Source organism: Leuciscus leuciscus (genome assembly GCF_965113295.1).
Source record: "Leuciscus leuciscus genome assembly, chromosome: 10".
Classification (NCBI taxonomy): domain Eukaryota; kingdom Metazoa; phylum Chordata; class Actinopteri; order Cypriniformes; family Leuciscidae; genus Leuciscus; species Leuciscus leuciscus.
The window spans coordinates 45,113,425-45,133,424 of record NC_138734.1 but is presented as its reverse complement, the minus strand read 5'-3'; the positions used below and the strand labels follow the sequence as shown (position 1 = coordinate 45,133,424).

Genomic DNA, 20,000 nt, shown 5'->3' with positions numbered 1-20,000 from the left:
GGAGCTGAAGCTCTGGGCTCTAACAGCTGACAAAACGGCTGCTATTGTTCACCTGAGGCTCGGTGAGTTACACATCATAAACACCACATCGCACCACACTACACCACACAACACCGCACTACACCGCACCGCACCACACCACACAACACCGCACTACACTGCACTACACCACAACACCCACACCACACAACACCGCACTACACCACGCACTACACCACGCACTACACCACACAACACCCACACCGCACCGCACCACATCACACAACACCGCACCACACCACATCCACATCCACATCCACACCCACACCCACACCCATCCCACACCCACACCACACCCACACCACACCCACACCACATCCACACCACACCACACCCACACCCACATCCACACCACACCACACCCACACCCACATCCACATCCACACCCCATCCACACCACACCCACACCCACACCAAACCCACACCCACATCCACACCCACACCCATCCCACACCCATCCCACACATCATAAACACCACATCGCACCACACTACACCACACAACACCGCACTACACCACACCACACAACACCCACACCACACAACACCGCACTACACCACGCACTACACCACGCACTACACCCACACAACACCGCACTACACCACGCACTACACCACACAACACCCACACCGCACCGCACCACATCACACAACACTACACCACACCACACCAACACCACACCACATCCACATCCACACCCACACCCATCCCACACCCATCCCACACCCACACCACACCCACACCACACACCACACCCACACCAACACCACACCCACATCACATCCACACCACACCACACACCACACCCACACCCACATCCACGCCACATCCACACCACACCCACACCACATCCACACCACACCACACCACACCACACCCACACCCACACCCACACCACATCCACACCACACCACACCCACACCCACATCCACACCACATCCACACCACATCCACACCACATCCACACCACATCCACACCACACCCACACCCACACCAAACCCACACCCACACCCACACCCACACCCACATCCACATCCACACCCATCGCACACCCATCCCACACCCATCCCACACTCATCCCACACCCCTCCCACACCCACACCACACACCACACCCACACCACACCCACACCACACACCACACCCACACCACACACCACACACCACACCCCCACCACACCCCACCACACCCACATCCCCACAACACCACACCCACACCACATCCACACCACACCCACACCACACCCACATCCACACAACACCACACCCACATCCACACCACATCCACACCACATCCACACAACACCCACATCCACACAACACCACACCACACCCACACCACACCCACACCACACCACACCCACACCACACCCCCACCACACCCCACCACACCCACATCCACATCCACACCCACACCACACCCACATCCACACAACACCACACCACACCCCCACCACACCCCGCCACACCCAAACCACACCCCCACCACACCCCCGCCACACCCAAACCACACCCACACCCCACCACACCCACATCCACACCACCATCCACACCCACACCACACCCACATCCACACAACACCCATACCCACACCACACCACACCCACACCACACCCCCACCACACCCACATCCACACACCACACCAAACCCACACCCACATCCACACCACACCCACACCACACCACACCACACCACACCCACACCCACACCACACCCACACCCCACCCACACCACACCACATCCACACCACACCCACATCCACTCCACACCCACACCAAACCCACACCCACACCACATCACACCACACCACACCCACACCCACACCCAATCCACACCCACACCCCACCCACACCACACCACACCCCACCCACACCACATCCACACCACATCCACACCAACACCAAACCCACACCAAACCCACACCAACACCCACACACCACATCCACACCACACCACACCCACACCCCACCCACACCCCACCCACACCACACCACACCACATCCACACCACACCACACCACACACCCACACCACACACCCACACCACACCACATCCACACCACACCCACACCCACACCCACACCCCACCCACACCACACCCCACCACACCCACACCACATCCACACCACATCCACACCACATCCACACCACACCCACACCCACACCACACCCACACCAACACCCACACCCACACCCCACCACACCACACCCACACCACATCCACACCACATCCACACCACACCCACACCACACCCACACCAACACACACACCACATCCACACCACACCCACACCCCACCCACACCACACCACACCACACCCACACCACATCCACACCACACCACACCACACCCACACCCACACCACATCCACACCACACCACACCACACCCACACCCACATCCACACCACACCCACACCCACATCCACATCCACACCCCATCCACACCACACCCACACCAAACCCACACCCACATCCACACCCACACCCATCCCACACCCATCCCACACATCATAAACACCACATCGCACCACACTACACCACACAACACCGCACTACACCACACCACACAACACCCACACCACACAACACAACACCGCACTACACCACGCACTACACCACGCACTACACCCACACAACACCGCACTACACCACGCACTACACCACACAACACCCACACCGCACCGCACCACATCACACAACACTACACCACACCACACCAACACCACACCACATCCACATCCACATCCACATCCACATCCACACCCACACCCACACCAACACCACACCACATCCACATCCACATCCACATCCACATCCACACCCACACCCACACCAACACCACACCACATCCACATCCACACCCACACCCATCCCACACCCATCCCACACCCACACCACACCCACACCACACACCACACCCACACCAACACCACACCCACATCACATCCACACCACACCACACCCACATCCACGCCACATCCACACCACACCCACACCACACCACACCCCACCCACACCCACACCCACACCACATCCACACCACACCACACCACACCACACCCACATCCACACCACATCCACACCACATCCACACCACACCCACACCAAACCCACACCCACACCCACATCCACATCCACACCCATCGCACACCCATCCCACACCCACACCCATCCCACACTCATCCCACACCCATCCCACACCCACACCACACCCACACCACACACCACACCCACACCACACCCACACCACACACCACAACCACACCACACACCACACCCCCACCACACCCCACCACACCCACATCCCCACAACACCACACCCACACCACATCCACACCACACCCACACCACACCCACATCCACACAACACCACACCCACATCCACACCACATCCACACCACATCCACACAACACCCACATCCACACAACACCACACCAACACCCACACCACACCCACTCCACACCCACACCACACCACACCCCCACCACACCCCACCCACATCCACACCCACATCCACACCCACATCCACACCCACACCACACCCACATCCACACAACACCACACCCCCACCACACCCCCGCCACACCCAAACCACACCCACACCACACCCACATCCACACCACCATCCACACCCACACCACACCCACATCCACACAACACCCATACCCACACCACACCCACACCACACCCCCACCACACCCACATCCACACAACACCACACCCACATCCACACCACACCCACACCACACACCACACCAAACCCACACCCACACCCACACCACACCACACCCACACCCACACCCACACCCACACCACACCCCACCCACACCACACCACACCACATCCACACCACACCCACACCCACATCCACATCCACTCCACACCCACACCAAACCCACACCCACACCACATCACACCACATCACACCACACCCACACCCAATCCACACCCACACCCCACCCACGGCACACCCACACCACACCACACCACACCCACACCACATCCACACCACATCCACACCAACACCAAACCCACACCAAACCCACACCAACACCCACACCCACACACCACATCCACACCACACCACACCCACACCCCACCCACACCCCACCCACACCACACCACATCCACACCACACCACACACCCACACCACACACCCACACCACACCACACCACATCCACACCACACCCACACCCACACCCCACCCACACCACACCACACCACACCCACACCACATCCACACCACATCCACACCACACCCACACCACACCCACACCCACCCACACACCACATCCACACCACACCCACACCCCACCCACACCACACCACACCCACACCACATCCACACCACACCACACCACACCCACCCACACCCACACCCACACCACATCCACACCCACACCCACACCACATCCACACAACACCCACATCCACACCACACCCCACCACACCACATACACACCACACCACACCCACACCCACACCACACCACACCCACACCCACACCCACATCCACATCCACACCACATCCACACCCACACCACATCACATCACATCCACCCCACACCACACCCACACCACATCCACACCCACACCACACCACACCACACCCACACCCACACCCACACCACATCCACACCACACCACACCCACACCCACACCACACCACACCCACACCCACATCCACACCCACACCCCACCCACACCACATCACATCACATCACATCACACCACATCCACCCCACACCCACACCCACACCCACACCCACATCCACACCCACATCCACACCCACACCACACCCACACCCACACCCACACCCACACCCACACCACACCCACACCCACACCCACATCCACACCACACCCACATCCACGGCTCGGTGAGTTCCAGCATATTCAGATTATAAAGCGTCACAGGCACAGGTTTTCTGGCGCCCTGATACTAGACTAATGGTTTTACATCTGCCTGTGTTGTGTGTCTAGTGCCGGGGATTGTGGGTAACTGGGAGGAAGTGCAGTCGAACGCACGGCGCCTGCTGATGATGTCACACGGCGTGACACACTGTACGGTTCAACTACAGACGCAGAGACAAGAGACGCCACAGTCCTGCACAAACTGCCACTCTCTCTCTCGCTGACACACACACACACACACACACACACGAGAAGAGAGAGAGACAAGAGACACCACAGTCATGCACACACTGCCTCTCTCTCTCGCACACACACACACACACACACACACACACACACACGAGGAGAGAGAGAGACGGGTAAACTGACGTGTCGACCCAGCAGGGTTTTAATGACTGTCTAGTAGCTTTTCTATAATGAATATTGACCTCATTTTGATAAACCTTTAATACAGACATGCTCACAGGAGAAAGGTGTGTTTTAGGACCCGCTTTTATGTGTGTGTGTGTGTTCTGGAGTGAATCTCATGAGAACGGCTCAGATTAAACCACAACATTACAAGACAAAACAAGCTTTTTTTTGTTTTGCATGTTCAGAATGAAGCCTGGATTTTTTTGTGCAACTTTTAATCACAGTTAAGCTTGTTTTCCTTTTCAATTATCATGGTCATGTTGCACACAAAAAAAATCGCATTAATGCAATGAGTTTGGATTTATGTCTCATTACTGTAATGTTATTAAAATTAGCATAAATTAAAGGCAGTGCAACATATGTGATGTATGCAACTTCACAATTTAAAGAATATATTTATTTTTTCACACTGAATTTGGTGGGGTGCTAAAAATGCAAAAGAGACGTTCATGTTTTTCATCCAGACTTCTGGGGTAAAATATGACCTGAACAGCTTTTCATGAGATTCATATTCTGACAGCACTGAAATACTCCAAACGCTCCGCACGCGCTCAGTGTCTCATCAGTGCAAAACATTACATATGTGACATGTTTGTAGAATTCCTCAATCAACAGACAATCGTAGTTTGACAAGACAGTAGTTTCACATCACCACTGTTACACACTCATTATTTTAATATAGCAGATGTTTAGCAGATGTTTGTGTGTCTACATGATCCGTTCACAAACTCAGAGCGACACAATCTTCCTTTTATCTTTTTATTTGATTTATTTTTCCCTCAAGATGCAGATATAATTATTATTTAACTATCAGTGCCTCTCATCAGTATTTGGCCGATATGCCTTTTTTATTATTTTTTCATGGATTTGTTTTGTTTGTTGTTTTCTGAAACAGATTGTCAGGCTTTGGATGGTTTTCTCTGTTTGCAGTATTTGTTGGTTGTGTGTCTGAGGATGATGGAGTTACACTGAAGCGCTTGATAACTTGAAATAAATCATTTTTTAATGTCTGCATTCGGTTTTTATTTGAGTTCTCTCTGAATCACGGGCTTCAGGTTTAGGATGTTTGCGCATCATTCATCTTCCATGTTTTTGTCTGCTGGTTGCGAACGAAGGACTGCCGAGTGTGTGTGTGTGTGTGTGTGTGTGTGTGTGTGTGTTTCCTCTGGGGTTGTGTTGTGGTTTGATGATGTGCTGCAGTCTCTTAGGATTAGATGTGTGAATGATCTTTATGGAAAGTGACGTACAAAGAGTTTCTCAAGTGTAAATCCAGTTTCTCTCCAGGACATGATGGAGTCACTCGGGATTTAAGCGTTCCGATGATTTTAGTCACTGAACAAATCACTAATATCCATGGAAGTGTGTTTCTGCCATGGAATAAAAATTCACAATACAATGTTTAAAGTGTTCTATTATACTATTTTAAAGGCTCCTAATGTTGTTTTGGCGTCTCCTACAACAGGTTCACATTCATTCAAGCTCAAACACACATTAATGTCCTCATAATCTCCACTGCAGCATCAGCTCTTTTCTCTGAAACGCCTCCATCAAAGATTCATCAAAGAAGTCTCTCTAAGTTCCGCCTCTCTGAGAGCTGCTCTGCTGTGATTGGTCAGAAAGCAAACGCTCATTATCATATCTGAATCTCAGCTCTTGATCACAGTGATACGAACAGTAACGATGGCGTGGGTTTTACCGTATCAATCTCAGAAAACAGCGTCTTCTCCACATGAACAACACGAACCAAACTCTTCCAGTCTCAGATCAGGGTCCCCGCGGATCCTTAAAAAGTCTTAAAAGGTCTTACATTAGATTTTTTTTTTTTTTAAGGCCATAAAAAGTCTTAAAACGTCGTATTTTTACTTACGAAAGGTCTTACATTTTAGATGACACTTTGACTTAGACTTATCTAAATGCTTTCGAAATTAAAACTATCTAATTAGATATTTTTTTTAAACTGAAATCCGCGTTTTGAACGAATCATTGATTCAATGAACAATCACTTGTTTTTCTGAATGAATTAATAATGACTCGCTTATTAAGACAGTGACTTGCCGCCACCTACTGGTGGTTTTAGTTTCATATTTAAAGTATCCTTTAATTAAAACGTAAAAATTATAAATCATTTCATATTTAAATATTGAATAGCCTTCTTTATGCAATTGTAAATGAAGTGTAAATATAGTAGGCTAATGCCAGTTCTGATGCCGCTTCTGTGTCACCTCTGCACTGCAAGGATGGATTTTAATTTAATGATTTAATTTGACATTGGTACTGTGTTATTCTAATATAATTTAATTTGAATGTTAGAATTTGACATAAAATTAATTTTGGTCTCTACTGTGAACTGACCACTGCATAGAATATAAAAAATATGAATATCTTCGTGAGTCTGCTGTCAACAACAGGCCTAAACCAGCCAGGGTACCAGTACAAAAACACAATCAGTAAAATATCATCTAATTATTATCAACAAAACTTTGAAAATATCGCGACATATTTTTGTCAATATTGCGCACCCCTAATGTACGGTATAAATTTTTATTTCTTCAGGTCTTAAAAAGCCTTAAATTTGACTTTAAAAATTGTGCAGATACCCTACAGTGTTTGAGGGCGGAGCTAAGAGACGATCAGCCAATCAACACCACAGGCTGGCATTATGCTAATTGCTTACAAACCTATGCAGGTTCAGCAGGAAGTGAGACAGTTCAGAATCAATTCTTTCTTTTGGTAAACAATAACTCAGTTTATCTGAGCTGATCTTTTACAGCTTTATTACACACTGCATGAAAGGTCATATCTGACAAAGCATAAAAGGGGCACTTTAATTATAAGTTTATATCTCACAATTAAGATGACAAAGTCAGATTTCTGAGATATAAATAAACTCATAATTGCGAGTTTATACAGCGCATTAAAACACTTTCCCTTATACATTAATCTTGATGGGACATTTAAAGACATGACGCATCAGTCAGTGTTCAGTTGTGGTGTCAAACACTTCCTGGTCACATGATGGGCGACATCCACACAGAACACGGAGTCACGTGTACACACACACACACACACACACACACACACACACACACACACACACACACTCTCACACACACTCTCACACACACTCTCTCACACACACACACACACACACACACACACACACACACACACACACACACACACACACACACTCTCTCACACACACTCTCTCACACACACACACACACACACACACACACACACACACACACACACAGAAAGAGAAAGACTCGTTCTAACTAAAATTAATTCTTGTGCAACCAGACAGAAACAGGCTGAGGCGTGTGGCCGGAGAATGTGGGCTGATGGGAATGTTCATGATGATGCAGGGAGTTTCTGGTATAACAACACGGACAGTGTTCATGACACACACACACACACACACACACACACACACACACACACACACACACACACACACACACACACACGTGGAGCACATCAGCCTCTCTGTAATGATCTGGCCTGCGAATGAAACAGGATCTTCAGGTCAGAGATGAACGTTTGTTTCTCCAGCATGAAGACGGAAGCAGGGAGGGCTGGTTTCCTCTGTAGTTCCTCTGTAGTTCCTCAGTGTAATCGTCGACAGGTTTGATTTATTCTCATGTTGTTTTGGCTGAAGGAAACAGTGACTGTGAGAGATATGAACGCAAGCTGAACGGATTAAAGGCTAATTGCATGAATTCATCAGCAAAGTTCAATCCTTCTCGTCAGAAAGACAGACACATCAGCAGAACTTCTCTTTCATTTTTGTCGTTAATTTATTCAAGTTTTAAGTGATTTTAACAGTGCAAAATGCAAACAGAGCCCTGAGAATATAGAAGTAAATCAGAGGATAGAAGGAGAGCAGAAGGAGAGCAGATCATCTGGTCAGCTTCTTCACCAGCTCCAGCTCCTCCACTGGTTTCCACTGCTGGTTAATTGTCATCAGCTGAAAGAAGACAGAATCTGTTCATGCATCTCTAGTTCAACAGCTTCATCTTCCAGCATCTCTTTCCTCATATGATAATATTCCTGTTGCTGTCATATTATCAGTTCATGTATTCACTGGGAATCGAACCGCAGTTTGAGCTCCTGCTTTTATATTAAAACATGAACATGAGCGTAACCCGTCAGTCCGGGTCGATGAAGAGTTTATTAGGCGTTTACCTTCTGTGGTTTAGACGGATCTAGTGTCTCCCATGGCTCTGGGTTTCTTGTCTTGTTTAAACTATAAAAGTCAAGTAATGTTATCACTGTACAGCTTTTACAACATTATATGTTGAATATTAAAGGATCAGACATCCCTCATAATCATCATATTATCATACATTAAAAACTTTCATTTTGCTAGAAACCAGCAGAACTTCTCCACAGTAACAATAAAACATTCAGGAAGCACTTTATATAGATAGACTGATAACAATGTTTATTATTAACCGTGTTCATGAATTTAATAAATCTATAATAAAGATAAAGTTTCTCACATGACGTCCGATTTGGTCAGTAAGAAGTAAACGGAGGCTGTCACTGCTCCGAGTGCGGCACAACCAACAAACCCAATCAAAGGAATCAACTAGAAAAATTCCAGAAAAGAATAAGTGAAACAGTTGAAGTGATAAAATATTCCAGATGATGATGATGATGATGATAAGTCTTCCTCACCTCCTTCCTTTTCTTGAGCATTTGAAAAAACCCTCCAGACATCTTTCACCTGCTGTAACAAAGCTTCCTAAAGAAAACAATTATTCTTTTCTATTCAGTGTTTCAATGAGAGTTTGAGAGTCACAGATGAACAAATAGAAACCAAAAATCAATGATGAAGAAGAAGACAACAGATGCTGAGAGTGAACCGACCTTCTGAAGTTGTGTAGTAAATGCAGCATCATTCTGACTGTGTTGCTCATATAAACACAAAGAGATGTGTTTGATGGCACGTACACACACACACACACACACACACACACACACACACACCCATCCTCTCATGCACTTCACCTTCATACTGAAACTGATGAGCACCCTCTGCTGGAGACAAAGACAATCTGCCTCACAGTCACAAATATGAGATGAAAAGGATGTCTGAGGATCCCTGCTTCAAAGTGAAGTCTTCTCCACTTACACTCCACTGCACCTTCAAGGGGTCAATCAACTGTTGCTCACCTCCTTATAAATGACCAGGATGGCCCCTTAGTAAAAGCATGGGCATAGGAGTAAAGAAGAGATAACCTTTGTTTTTGGGGATTAATTAATTATTATACTTTTTTTTTTCAAATGTAAATAATATAAACATGTATATAAATGAAAAAGGCATCTCAGGAACAGCACTCCAGTGGTTCAGGTCTTCCCTTTCAGCAGGTCCTTCAGGGTGTCGTGGAAGGGTGAGGTGTCTAAGACCCAACATCTAGCTACTGGAGTGCCTCAGGGCTCAGTGCTGGGACCGCTTCTCTTCTCCATCTACATGTCATCACTAGTGTCTGTCATTCAGAAACATGGTTTATCCCATCACTGTTATCATCTAGCTACTGGAGTGCCTCGGGGCTCAGTGCTGGGACCGATTCTCTTCTCCATCTACATGTCATCACTAGTGTCTGTCATTCAGAAACATGGTTTATCCCATCACTGTTATCATCTAGCTACTGGAGTGCCTCAGGGCTCAGTGCTGGGACCGCTTCTCTTCTCCATCTACATGTCATCACTAGTGTCTGTCATTCAGAAACATGGTTTATCCCATCACTGTTATCATCTAGCTACTGGAGTGCCTCAGGGCTCAGTGCTGGGACCGCTTCTCTTCTCCATCTACATGACATCACTAGGATCTGTCATTCAGAAACATGGTTTTTCCCATCACTGTTATCATCTAGCTACTGGAGTGCCTCAGGGCTCAGTGCTGGGACCGCTTCTCTTCTCCATCTACATGTCATCACTAGTGTCTGTCATTCAGAAACATGGTTTATCCCATCACTGTTATCATCTAGCTACTGGAGTGCCTCAGGGCTCAGTGCTGGGACCGCTTCTCTTCTCCATCTACATGACATCACTAGGATCTGTCATTCAGAAACATGGTTTTTCCCATCACTGTTATCATCTAGCTACTGGAGTGCCTCAGGGCTCAGTGCTGGGACCGCTTCTCTTCTCCATCTACATGTCATCACTAGTGTCTGTCATTCAGAAACATGGTTTTTCCCATCACTGTTATCATCTAGCTACTGGAGTGCCTCAGGGCTCAGTGCTGGGACCACTTTACAGAGCACATTGCTAGAACTGCTGGTCCTGCAGATTTGCCCTAAACAACACCAGGAGGATCAGGTCCATCCTATAAGAGCTACACAACTCCTTCTCCAAGCTCTTGTTCTATCCAGACTGGACTATTGTAATGCTCTCTCCTTCCAGCATCTGTGAAACCTCTGCAACTGATCCAGAATATGCTGAGTACTGTGCTGTCATGTTGAGTAGTTGCACAGTGCTCTCCCAGCAATACAGGAACTGCTCTGTGACAGTATTATGGGATAAGAAATCTAAGAATTAGGAATTAGTATGTAAATAGATTCCAAACAAACCCATATCCTGTAATTACTACTATCATTTTTTTTTTTTTTTAAACTGAAGCACTTATGAACCCATTTACTGACTGTGTCTGTTTTTGTACAGATGTGGAACCCACAAACAACATCTGTTTAAAACATGCATTTCATTCAGAGTTCAGCTGTGTGTGTCCTTCTACTCTCAATCTACGGCACTTCCTCATCGACCTGAAACACGTCGCTCTCACACTGATCACAGTAACAATCATAACTGAGCTGATTTAAAAATACCCCCCCCCAAAAAAAGTATATCCATTTATAATACTATTTATTATATAACCTTTGCATCAGATTCCAAAAAAACCTAGATAACACTGCAGTGAGTGATGGTGAAAATGACATATTTCTCTCATCCGACTGCCGTTATCAATCTCTCTATTTTTTTCCTATTTTGGAAAGTTGTAAAAACACACTTTACTTCGAAAATTAAGATTGAAAACTGGAAAACATGACATTTGTACACAAATTACAAAACATTTTATTGTACACATTGTTAATAGATACATGAGTGTAAGTTCTGCTGAAGTTGTTCAGGACTCAGCGATGGACTCAAAATCCGAAGTGCCTTCATAAAGTACGTGTGCCTCACGCAGGGAACATCGAGTCCATCCTCACGCAGGGCCAGAAGAGCCGCCTGGAACACACACACACACACACACACACACAAGTTCAGGTTTACAGAAGGAGAGCGAGTGAATGCTAGCGGTGAGTGTGTGATTTACCTCTTTGCACAGGTTTTCTAGATCGGCTCCAGAGAAGAGCTCAGTTTGATCAGCCAGATCCTGCAAACACACGTCCTGATGAAGCGGGACACGTTTAGTGCAGGCGTTCAGCACGGCCAGACGACCCTGATCACATCAGACAACATCAGCATCAGCTCCAAAATCACCATCATCCAATCAAATCCTCATGCGAGTGTGTGTGGCACATGTGTGTGTGGCTGATGCTAGGACTGCTCACCTCTCGGTCTGGAGGAGGCACGTATATAATCTGGTCGAGTCGGCCGGGTCTGAGCAAAGCGCTGTCCAGAACGTCTGCTCTGTTAGTGGCAGCCACGATCAAAACATCCTTATTACACACTTCCTGGAGTTCCATCTGAAATCACACACACAGTGTTAACATCACTTGAAACTCATTTGTTAAAATTTTTTTACAAATCGAGTGTTAGACCCTTTGACTTTTGTTGCACTTGAACCACGAATACACACAAAGAAAACTGAACGAATTTGAGGATTTTTGTGGTTGAAATTTAAAAAAGTAACGAATCCTCCACTCTCGGGTCAATCTGACCCCCTTAGGAATGAATGGAATGCGAGGAATGCTTCAGTTCACATAGAAAAACATAAAAAAAGCAAAAAATTCAAACTAATAAGACTAAATATCTACCTGTTTATCTGAATGTATACTGAAGAGAACTGACTTTAGGACCCAGAGGAAAAGCTCATTTACAATACAATTCACATTTATTTGTAAAGCGCTTCACAATACACATCATTTCAAAGCAGATTTACAGAAAATGCATGAGTCCACATTACAATTTAGAGAGATCTGTTATCAGAGGAAACTGTCTTAAGTTTGTACATATACAAATCACAGTTAGCGAAAAAGGTATTAATTTAAACAATTAAATCATTTAAGACAGAAACAATGAGCTCACTGAAGTAATGAATACTTGTTTGATAATTTTGTTATTTTGAATTTAAGTTGAAAGAATGTGAGGAATGTGCTTATTACTCTTTATTTATTATTTATTGATCTAATCTTGTAATTTTAAAGATAAATTAAATAAAAATAAAAATATATATTTCCAAAGAAATTGCATTAAAAATAACTAAATGAAATCAAATAAGCTTTCAAAAAAAAAAAAAAAAAGGTAAGTATAATTTTAGGGCTTCGGGTGATTTTGACCCACGAGGGAAAGAAGTGTTACAGAACGCGAGGGAAGGATGAGGGTTAAACATGACCTGATGTATTCTGGTGTCCTCCTGCTCTCCTCCCTCTATCTGAGCGATCTTTCTTCCCTCGCTCCGCCTCTCCACGGTCCGGAACCCCACGCCGTCCAGCTCGGTCAGCAGAACCGACAGAACCTGTGACTGAACGCTGTGAGACGAAGCGCTGTCCGCTCGAGAGCCCACCATGCTGTCGATCTCATCCAGGAACACGATGGAGGGCGCACACGCTCGCGCTTGAGCAAACAACTGCAGACAGACCAAGAGAAACATCCAGAACATCGCTCTAAAAGATGACGAGTCACTGAAATCAGATCAGTGTTAGAGGAGGAGTTCACTTTAAAATGAGAATTAGCCCATGATTTACTCTCCCTCAAGTCATCCTAGTGTATATGACATTGCAACCATGCACTTTTATGATGGACAGATGCACTTTTATGATGGACAGATGCACCTTTATGATGGACAGATGCACCTTTATGATGGACAGATGCACCTTTATGATGGACAGATGAACTTTTATGATGGACAGATGAACTTTTATGATGGACAGATGCACTTTAATGATGGACAGATACACTTTTATGATGGACAGATGCACTTTTATGATGGATAGATGCACTTTTATGATGGACAGATGCACTTTTATGATGGACAGATGCACTTTTATGATGGACAGATGCACCTTTATGATGGACAGATGAACTTTTATGATGGACAGATGAACTTTTATGATGGACAGATGCACTTTAATGATGGACAGATACACTTTTATGATGGACAGATGCACTTTTATGATGGATAGATGCACTTTTATGATGGACAGATGCACTTTTATGAGCTTCAAACTGATGGTTGCAATTCACTGCAGTTATAAAGCTTGGAAGAGCCTGGGTGTTTATTGTGTTCATCTGAAAGAAGAATGTCATATACTCTAGGATGGGTTCAGGGTGAGTAAATCATGGTCTAATTCTCATTTTTGGGTGAACTATCCCTTTAAGAGTGTGATGTCAGACCTGTGCAAGTGTTTTCTCTGAGTCCCCCACGTAAGGAGAGAAGAGCTGGGCTCCGCTGATGGAGAAGAAGGTGCAGTGTGATGAAGAGGCGGCTGCTTTCACCAGCGAGGTCTTCGCACACCCGGGCGGCCCGTACAGCAACACTCCTCTGGGCCGAGAAACACCCATCCGCACCAGCGCTTCTGGAAACCTCATGGGCCACTCGATACTCTGAACACAAGCATGTCATTAAACACAAGAACTGGACTCTTCCTGTATAGACCTCATGCACCAGAGAAACGAGTGCAAGACATCTTTACAATATTGTCTTTGAACTTCCGCTTTTATGGCATTTTCTATGGCACTGCTGTCGAGGAGTGATTAGCTGGTGAAGAGGATTTACTTATTGTAGGGTAAACTAAAGTTATCACAAGCATTTTAATGTTCAAAGCAGATGTCTCAATGTCAGTACTAGACCGGGAAGGTTTTTTAAAAAGAGCCGTTCATTCATAAATGAACTCATAACTGAAAAGGGGTGGGGCTACATAAGGTCTATAGTGTGTATGCGTGTGACGTCACTTTCGGCTGTTACACACATTGAGTGGCAGAAACACTGAGTGGCAGCGTTTGTTTTCAGTCGCGAAAAACACACTAAACACATCTAAAACGGGAAAGAGCTTTGAGATCGACTGTATAAATAGATTTGACAAGAAATCTGAGATATATTTTTACAGACTGACGAAAGCTACAGAACAGAGAAGCAAATGAATCGCTGCAATTCAACAGAAACAACGTCTCCAGGCAGAGAAAGCTGGATTAGCAGTTTTCATTGTGTGTCGATATGCTGAATGTAGGGGTAAAATAACACCCTATATATTGTATTGACAACTCATTAATTAAATATTTACCATTGTGTATTCTGGATAATTGGATGTTTTTAAATAAACACTGACAAAAACTATTTTATGACTCAGGAGTGTGTTTCGGCGGGAAAGTGATGTCAGTGCATTCTCTCTATTGGCTGCCAGTAACCAAGTGAACTCTTGTACCTGTTTGAGCTTGAGCTTCACATCCTCTAGCCCTCCGATCTCCTCCCAGCTGATGGGTTTGAAGTCAGTCGCTCCGATACTGCTCCTCAAACACGACGGCTGCACGTGCCGCAGCGCTCGCATGAAGTGCTGCATCGACACCGGCTCACTCGCTCCAGCCTGAACGACCACGACAACTCATCACAATCACAACGACTCACAACTCACAGTCACAACTCATCACGACTCATCTCAAGTCATCACAATCACAACTCATCACAAGTCATCACAGTCACAACTCATCACAACGACTCACTCATCACGACTCATAACTCATCACAACTCATCACGACTCATCACAGTCACGACTCATCACGACTCATCACAGTCACGACTCATCACAACTCATCACAGTCAACTCATCACAGTCACAACTCATCACAACGACTCACTCATCACGACTCATCACGACTCATCACGACTCATCTGATGGGTTTGAAGTCAGTCGCTCCGATACTGCTCCTCAAACACGACGGCTGCACGTGCCGCAGCGCTCGCATGAAGTGCTGCATCGACTCGCTCCAGCCTGAACGACCACGACAACTCATCACAATCACAACGACTCACAACTCACAGTCACAACTCATCACGACTCATCTCAAGTCATCACAGTCACAACTCATCACAAGTCATCAGTCACAACTCATCACAACGACTCACTCATCACGACTCATAACTCATCACAACTCATCACAGTCACGACTCATCACGACTCATCCCGACTCATCACAGTCACAACTCACAACTCATCACAGTCACAACTCATCACAGTCACAACTCATCACAGTCACAACTCACAACTCATCACAGTCACAACTCACAACTCATCACAGTCACAACTCATCACAGTCACAACTCATCACAGTCACAACTCATCACAGTCACAACTCATCACAGTCACAACTCATCACAGTCACAACTCATCACAGCGACTCACTCTCATCACGACTCATCACAACGACTCACTAATCAGGACTCATCAAGACTCATCACGACTCATCACAGTCACAACTCATCACAACTCATCACAGTCACAACTCATCACAACGACTCACTCATCACGACTCATCACGACTCATCACGACTCATCACAGGGGAGTAAATCAGAGGCTTTTATTGTTCAAACACTTGATCAGTGACTGTACCTGTGAGTGCCTCATGGCCTGCAGCGCTGCCTCTCTACTGAGCGCGCTCAGATCGGCCCCGACGAAGCCACAGGTCATCTCAGCCACAGCGTTCAGATCCACATCAGGGGAGAGCGGCATCTCTCGACACACACACGTCAGAATACTGCGCCTCTGCAGCAGCGAGGGCACGCCGATGATCACCTGCAGGACACGCCAGAACAACAAACACAGCAAGGGGATTTCAGACGCACAGGACAGCAATTCAAAGCATGTTTCCTACAGTATAATGGCTTGAAGGTAAATACCCACCTCATCCAGCGCTCATGATGCTGCGTTCACCACATGTCATAATTACCATTATGTTATGCCTACTTGGCACTAGGTCTGGTGACTCTTAAAGTGTGGGGCTCTAACAATATATCGTGTCACAATACATCGCAATTCAAAAATGCATCAATTTGTGGATAGTGACATTATTGTGTATAATTCACCTAAAATGAAAATTACTGTCAATTAAAGGGCCCCTATTACGCTATTTTAAAGTTTCCTAATGTTGTTGTGGAGTCTCCTACAACAGGTTTACATGCATCAAAGGTCAAAAAACGTTAATTTCCTCATAATATACATTTGCACATCACCACATTTTCAATGATTCTCAAACGACTCATCAGATGAATCAATCTCTCTTTATTTTTCATTGTTAACTAATGTAGTTATTAAAGAGTGATCAGTGATATCAATAATATCATATCGTAAGATGTATCGAATCGTGACATGAGGGAATCGTTACACCCCTTTAAAGAGTGATCAGCAGTACCTCTCTGTCGAACCTCCCGGGTCTCCTGAGCGCCGGGTCGAGAGCGTCCGGTTGGTTAGTGGCTCCGATGATCACGAATCCCTCACGACTGCCGATGGCGTCCATTAGCGTTAGCAGCTGCGCGACGAGTCGGTTCTCCGGCGCTCCACTGCTCTCCGTTCTCCTCGGGCACAGCGAGTCGATCTCATCGATGAGCAGAACACACGGACCCTCCTCCGCCTCGGCCCGGGCCTGATCGAACACCCGCCGCAGGTTCTCCTCGCTCTCTCCGGGTCGAGAACCCGTTACGTCAGGCCCGTTCACGGTCACTAGCGTGGCTCCGATGTCCTGTGCGACGTGGCGCACCAGAAGCGTCTTCCCGACGCCGGGCGGCCCGATTAGCAGAAGCCCTCGTGGACACGACAGACCCAGAGTCCGCAGAACCGCCGGGTAACGCAACGGAAACGTGATCATTTCTTTCAGCGAGGCGTAAACGTCCTCAACGCCACCTAGAGTTGATCCGGAAACCTTCCGCCTCTCCATGTGTTTAACGGATTGTATCGCGACGACATCAACGCGAGTTCTAGCCGTAACCAAACCCGCTTTCTGCGAGCCTGAGTTCACCGTCTCAACCAGAACAAACCTGATCTCGGTTTCCACACCCAGATTCACTAAGTGACCCTCGTGCACGTAAAGCCCCTCGAGTAACTCGTGAACGGATTCGCTCTTGTGTTTCAGATTTCGCACGAACACTTTCACGCTCACACTGGTGAGTTTAGGGCACTTTAGCGGTTTGATGTGCGGGTTGATGAGCCCGTCGAGGCCCGGTGTGGAGCACTGGGTGCTGATCTGCAGGAACCCGTCCGCGAGGTCACGTCGAGGCCATGCGGTGCACACACACGCCCCCTGCAGAACCCGGATCAGAACCGGAGAACCCAGTCTCAGGCCTAACCTGCTCATCAGAGCCGGGCCCATCCGACAGCGCTGAGTGTGTGTGTCCGACGCATCCGCCGGCAGAACCTTCACACCCTCCGTGTTCGTCATCGCAGAAACCTGCCGGTGAACACAGCTCAGCTTCAGTGACAGACCTTCATAAACAACTATGTTTGGGAATCGAAAATCGATTCCAGAATTTACTCGAGGTCAGGAATCGGATACTTGTTATAAAATTTAAGTTTCAATTCCTCTTCGAGCATTTCAATATGACTTTAAACTACACACACACACACACACACGTTCTCTCTCTCTCTCTCATACACACTCACACACACACACATACATTCTCTCTCTCTCACACACACACACACACACACACACACACACACACACACACACACACACACATTCTCTCTCTCTCTCTCTCTCTCTCTCACACACACACACCACTCTCTCTCTCTCTCTCTCAGACACACAGACACACACATTCTCTCTCTCTCGCTCTCTCTCTCTCTCACACACACACACACACACACACTATCTCTCTCTCAGACACACAGACACACACACACTCTCTCTCTCTGACACACACACACACACACACACTCTCTCTCTCACTCACACTCTCTCTCTCTCTGACACACACATTCTCTCTCTCTCACACACACACACACACACACACACACTATCTCTCTCTCACTCACAGACACTCTCTCTCTCTCTCTCTCAGACACACAGAGACACAGACACACACACACACACACACACACACACTCTCTCTCTCTCTCTCTCAGACACACACATTCTTTTTTGTTATCAAATTTTTATTGTTTTAACATCGTTTAAACATGACATATCGAAGACAAACAATCAGCAGTTACCCCAGTATGAAAAAAAAGAAAGAAAAAAAAAGGCTGCAAATAATAATAAATAAAAATCAATAAATCAATAATTAAGATAATATAAAAAAAAAATATAATAATAATAAATACACATAATAATAATAATACACATACATACACATAGGGCACTATATCAGTGGGATAACAAAGATACATAAAAATTATATATAATGAATAAATAAACAAACATATAGAATATACTTCAAAATATACACAAAAATATATAAGTACTATAG

General features: G+C 46.6%; 3 protein-coding genes across 4 annotated transcripts in view; 1 reads left to right on the top strand and 2 right to left on the bottom strand.

The window, feature by feature from the left end:
• LOC309507321 (putative proton-coupled zinc antiporter SLC30A4) overlaps window positions 1-6,379 on the top strand; it is a 20,231-nt gene extending 13,852 nt beyond the window's left edge. The window contains exons 7-8 of the mRNA XM_082181487.1: window positions 1-62; window positions 5,028-6,379. The exon at window positions 1-62 is cut by the window's left edge and continues 73 nt beyond it. Coding sequence (XP_082037613.1) covers window positions 1-62; window positions 5,028-5,182 — 217 coding nt within the window. The 3' untranslated portion in view covers window positions 5,183-6,379. The remainder of the gene's footprint in view (window positions 63-5,027) is intronic.
• A 2,766-nt stretch (window positions 6,380-9,145) lies between these two features.
• cUnh15orf48 (chromosome Un C15orf48 homolog) lies at window positions 9,146-10,364 on the bottom strand. 2 transcript variants are annotated; one of them, XM_082181494.1, is made up of 5 exons: window positions 10,245-10,364; window positions 10,053-10,119; window positions 9,875-9,963; window positions 9,558-9,618; window positions 9,146-9,339 (listed from the first exon to the last, which is right to left on the bottom strand). In XM_082181494.1, exons 2-5 carry the CDS (start codon window positions 10,092-10,094, stop codon window positions 9,271-9,273), a joined length of 261 nt encoding a protein of 86 aa, XP_082037620.1. In that variant the 5' UTR covers window positions 10,095-10,119; window positions 10,245-10,364; the 3' UTR covers window positions 9,146-9,270. The 2 variants fall into 2 exon arrangements, with proteins under 2 accessions (XP_082037620.1, XP_082037619.1); XM_082181493.1 differs by lacking the exon at window positions 10,245-10,364 and having other exon boundaries at window positions 10,053-10,238.
• Window positions 10,365-12,433: 2,069 nt separating this feature from the next.
• Window positions 12,434-20,000, bottom strand: part of afg2b (AFG2 AAA ATPase homolog B) — a 10,437-nt gene continuing 2,870 nt past the window's right edge. Inside the window, exons 2-9 of the mRNA XM_082181478.1 lie at window positions 17,948-18,979; window positions 17,149-17,331; window positions 15,965-16,123; window positions 14,937-15,146; window positions 13,936-14,169; window positions 12,932-13,066; window positions 12,694-12,819; window positions 12,434-12,605 (exon numbers count right to left, since the gene is read on the bottom strand). Coding sequence (XP_082037604.1) covers window positions 12,465-12,605; window positions 12,694-12,819; window positions 12,932-13,066; window positions 13,936-14,169; window positions 14,937-15,146; window positions 15,965-16,123; window positions 17,149-17,331; window positions 17,948-18,970 — 2,211 coding nt within the window. The 5' untranslated portion in view covers window positions 18,971-18,979 and the 3' untranslated portion in view covers window positions 12,434-12,464. The remainder of the gene's footprint in view (window positions 12,606-12,693; window positions 12,820-12,931; window positions 13,067-13,935; window positions 14,170-14,936; window positions 15,147-15,964; window positions 16,124-17,148; window positions 17,332-17,947; window positions 18,980-20,000) is intronic.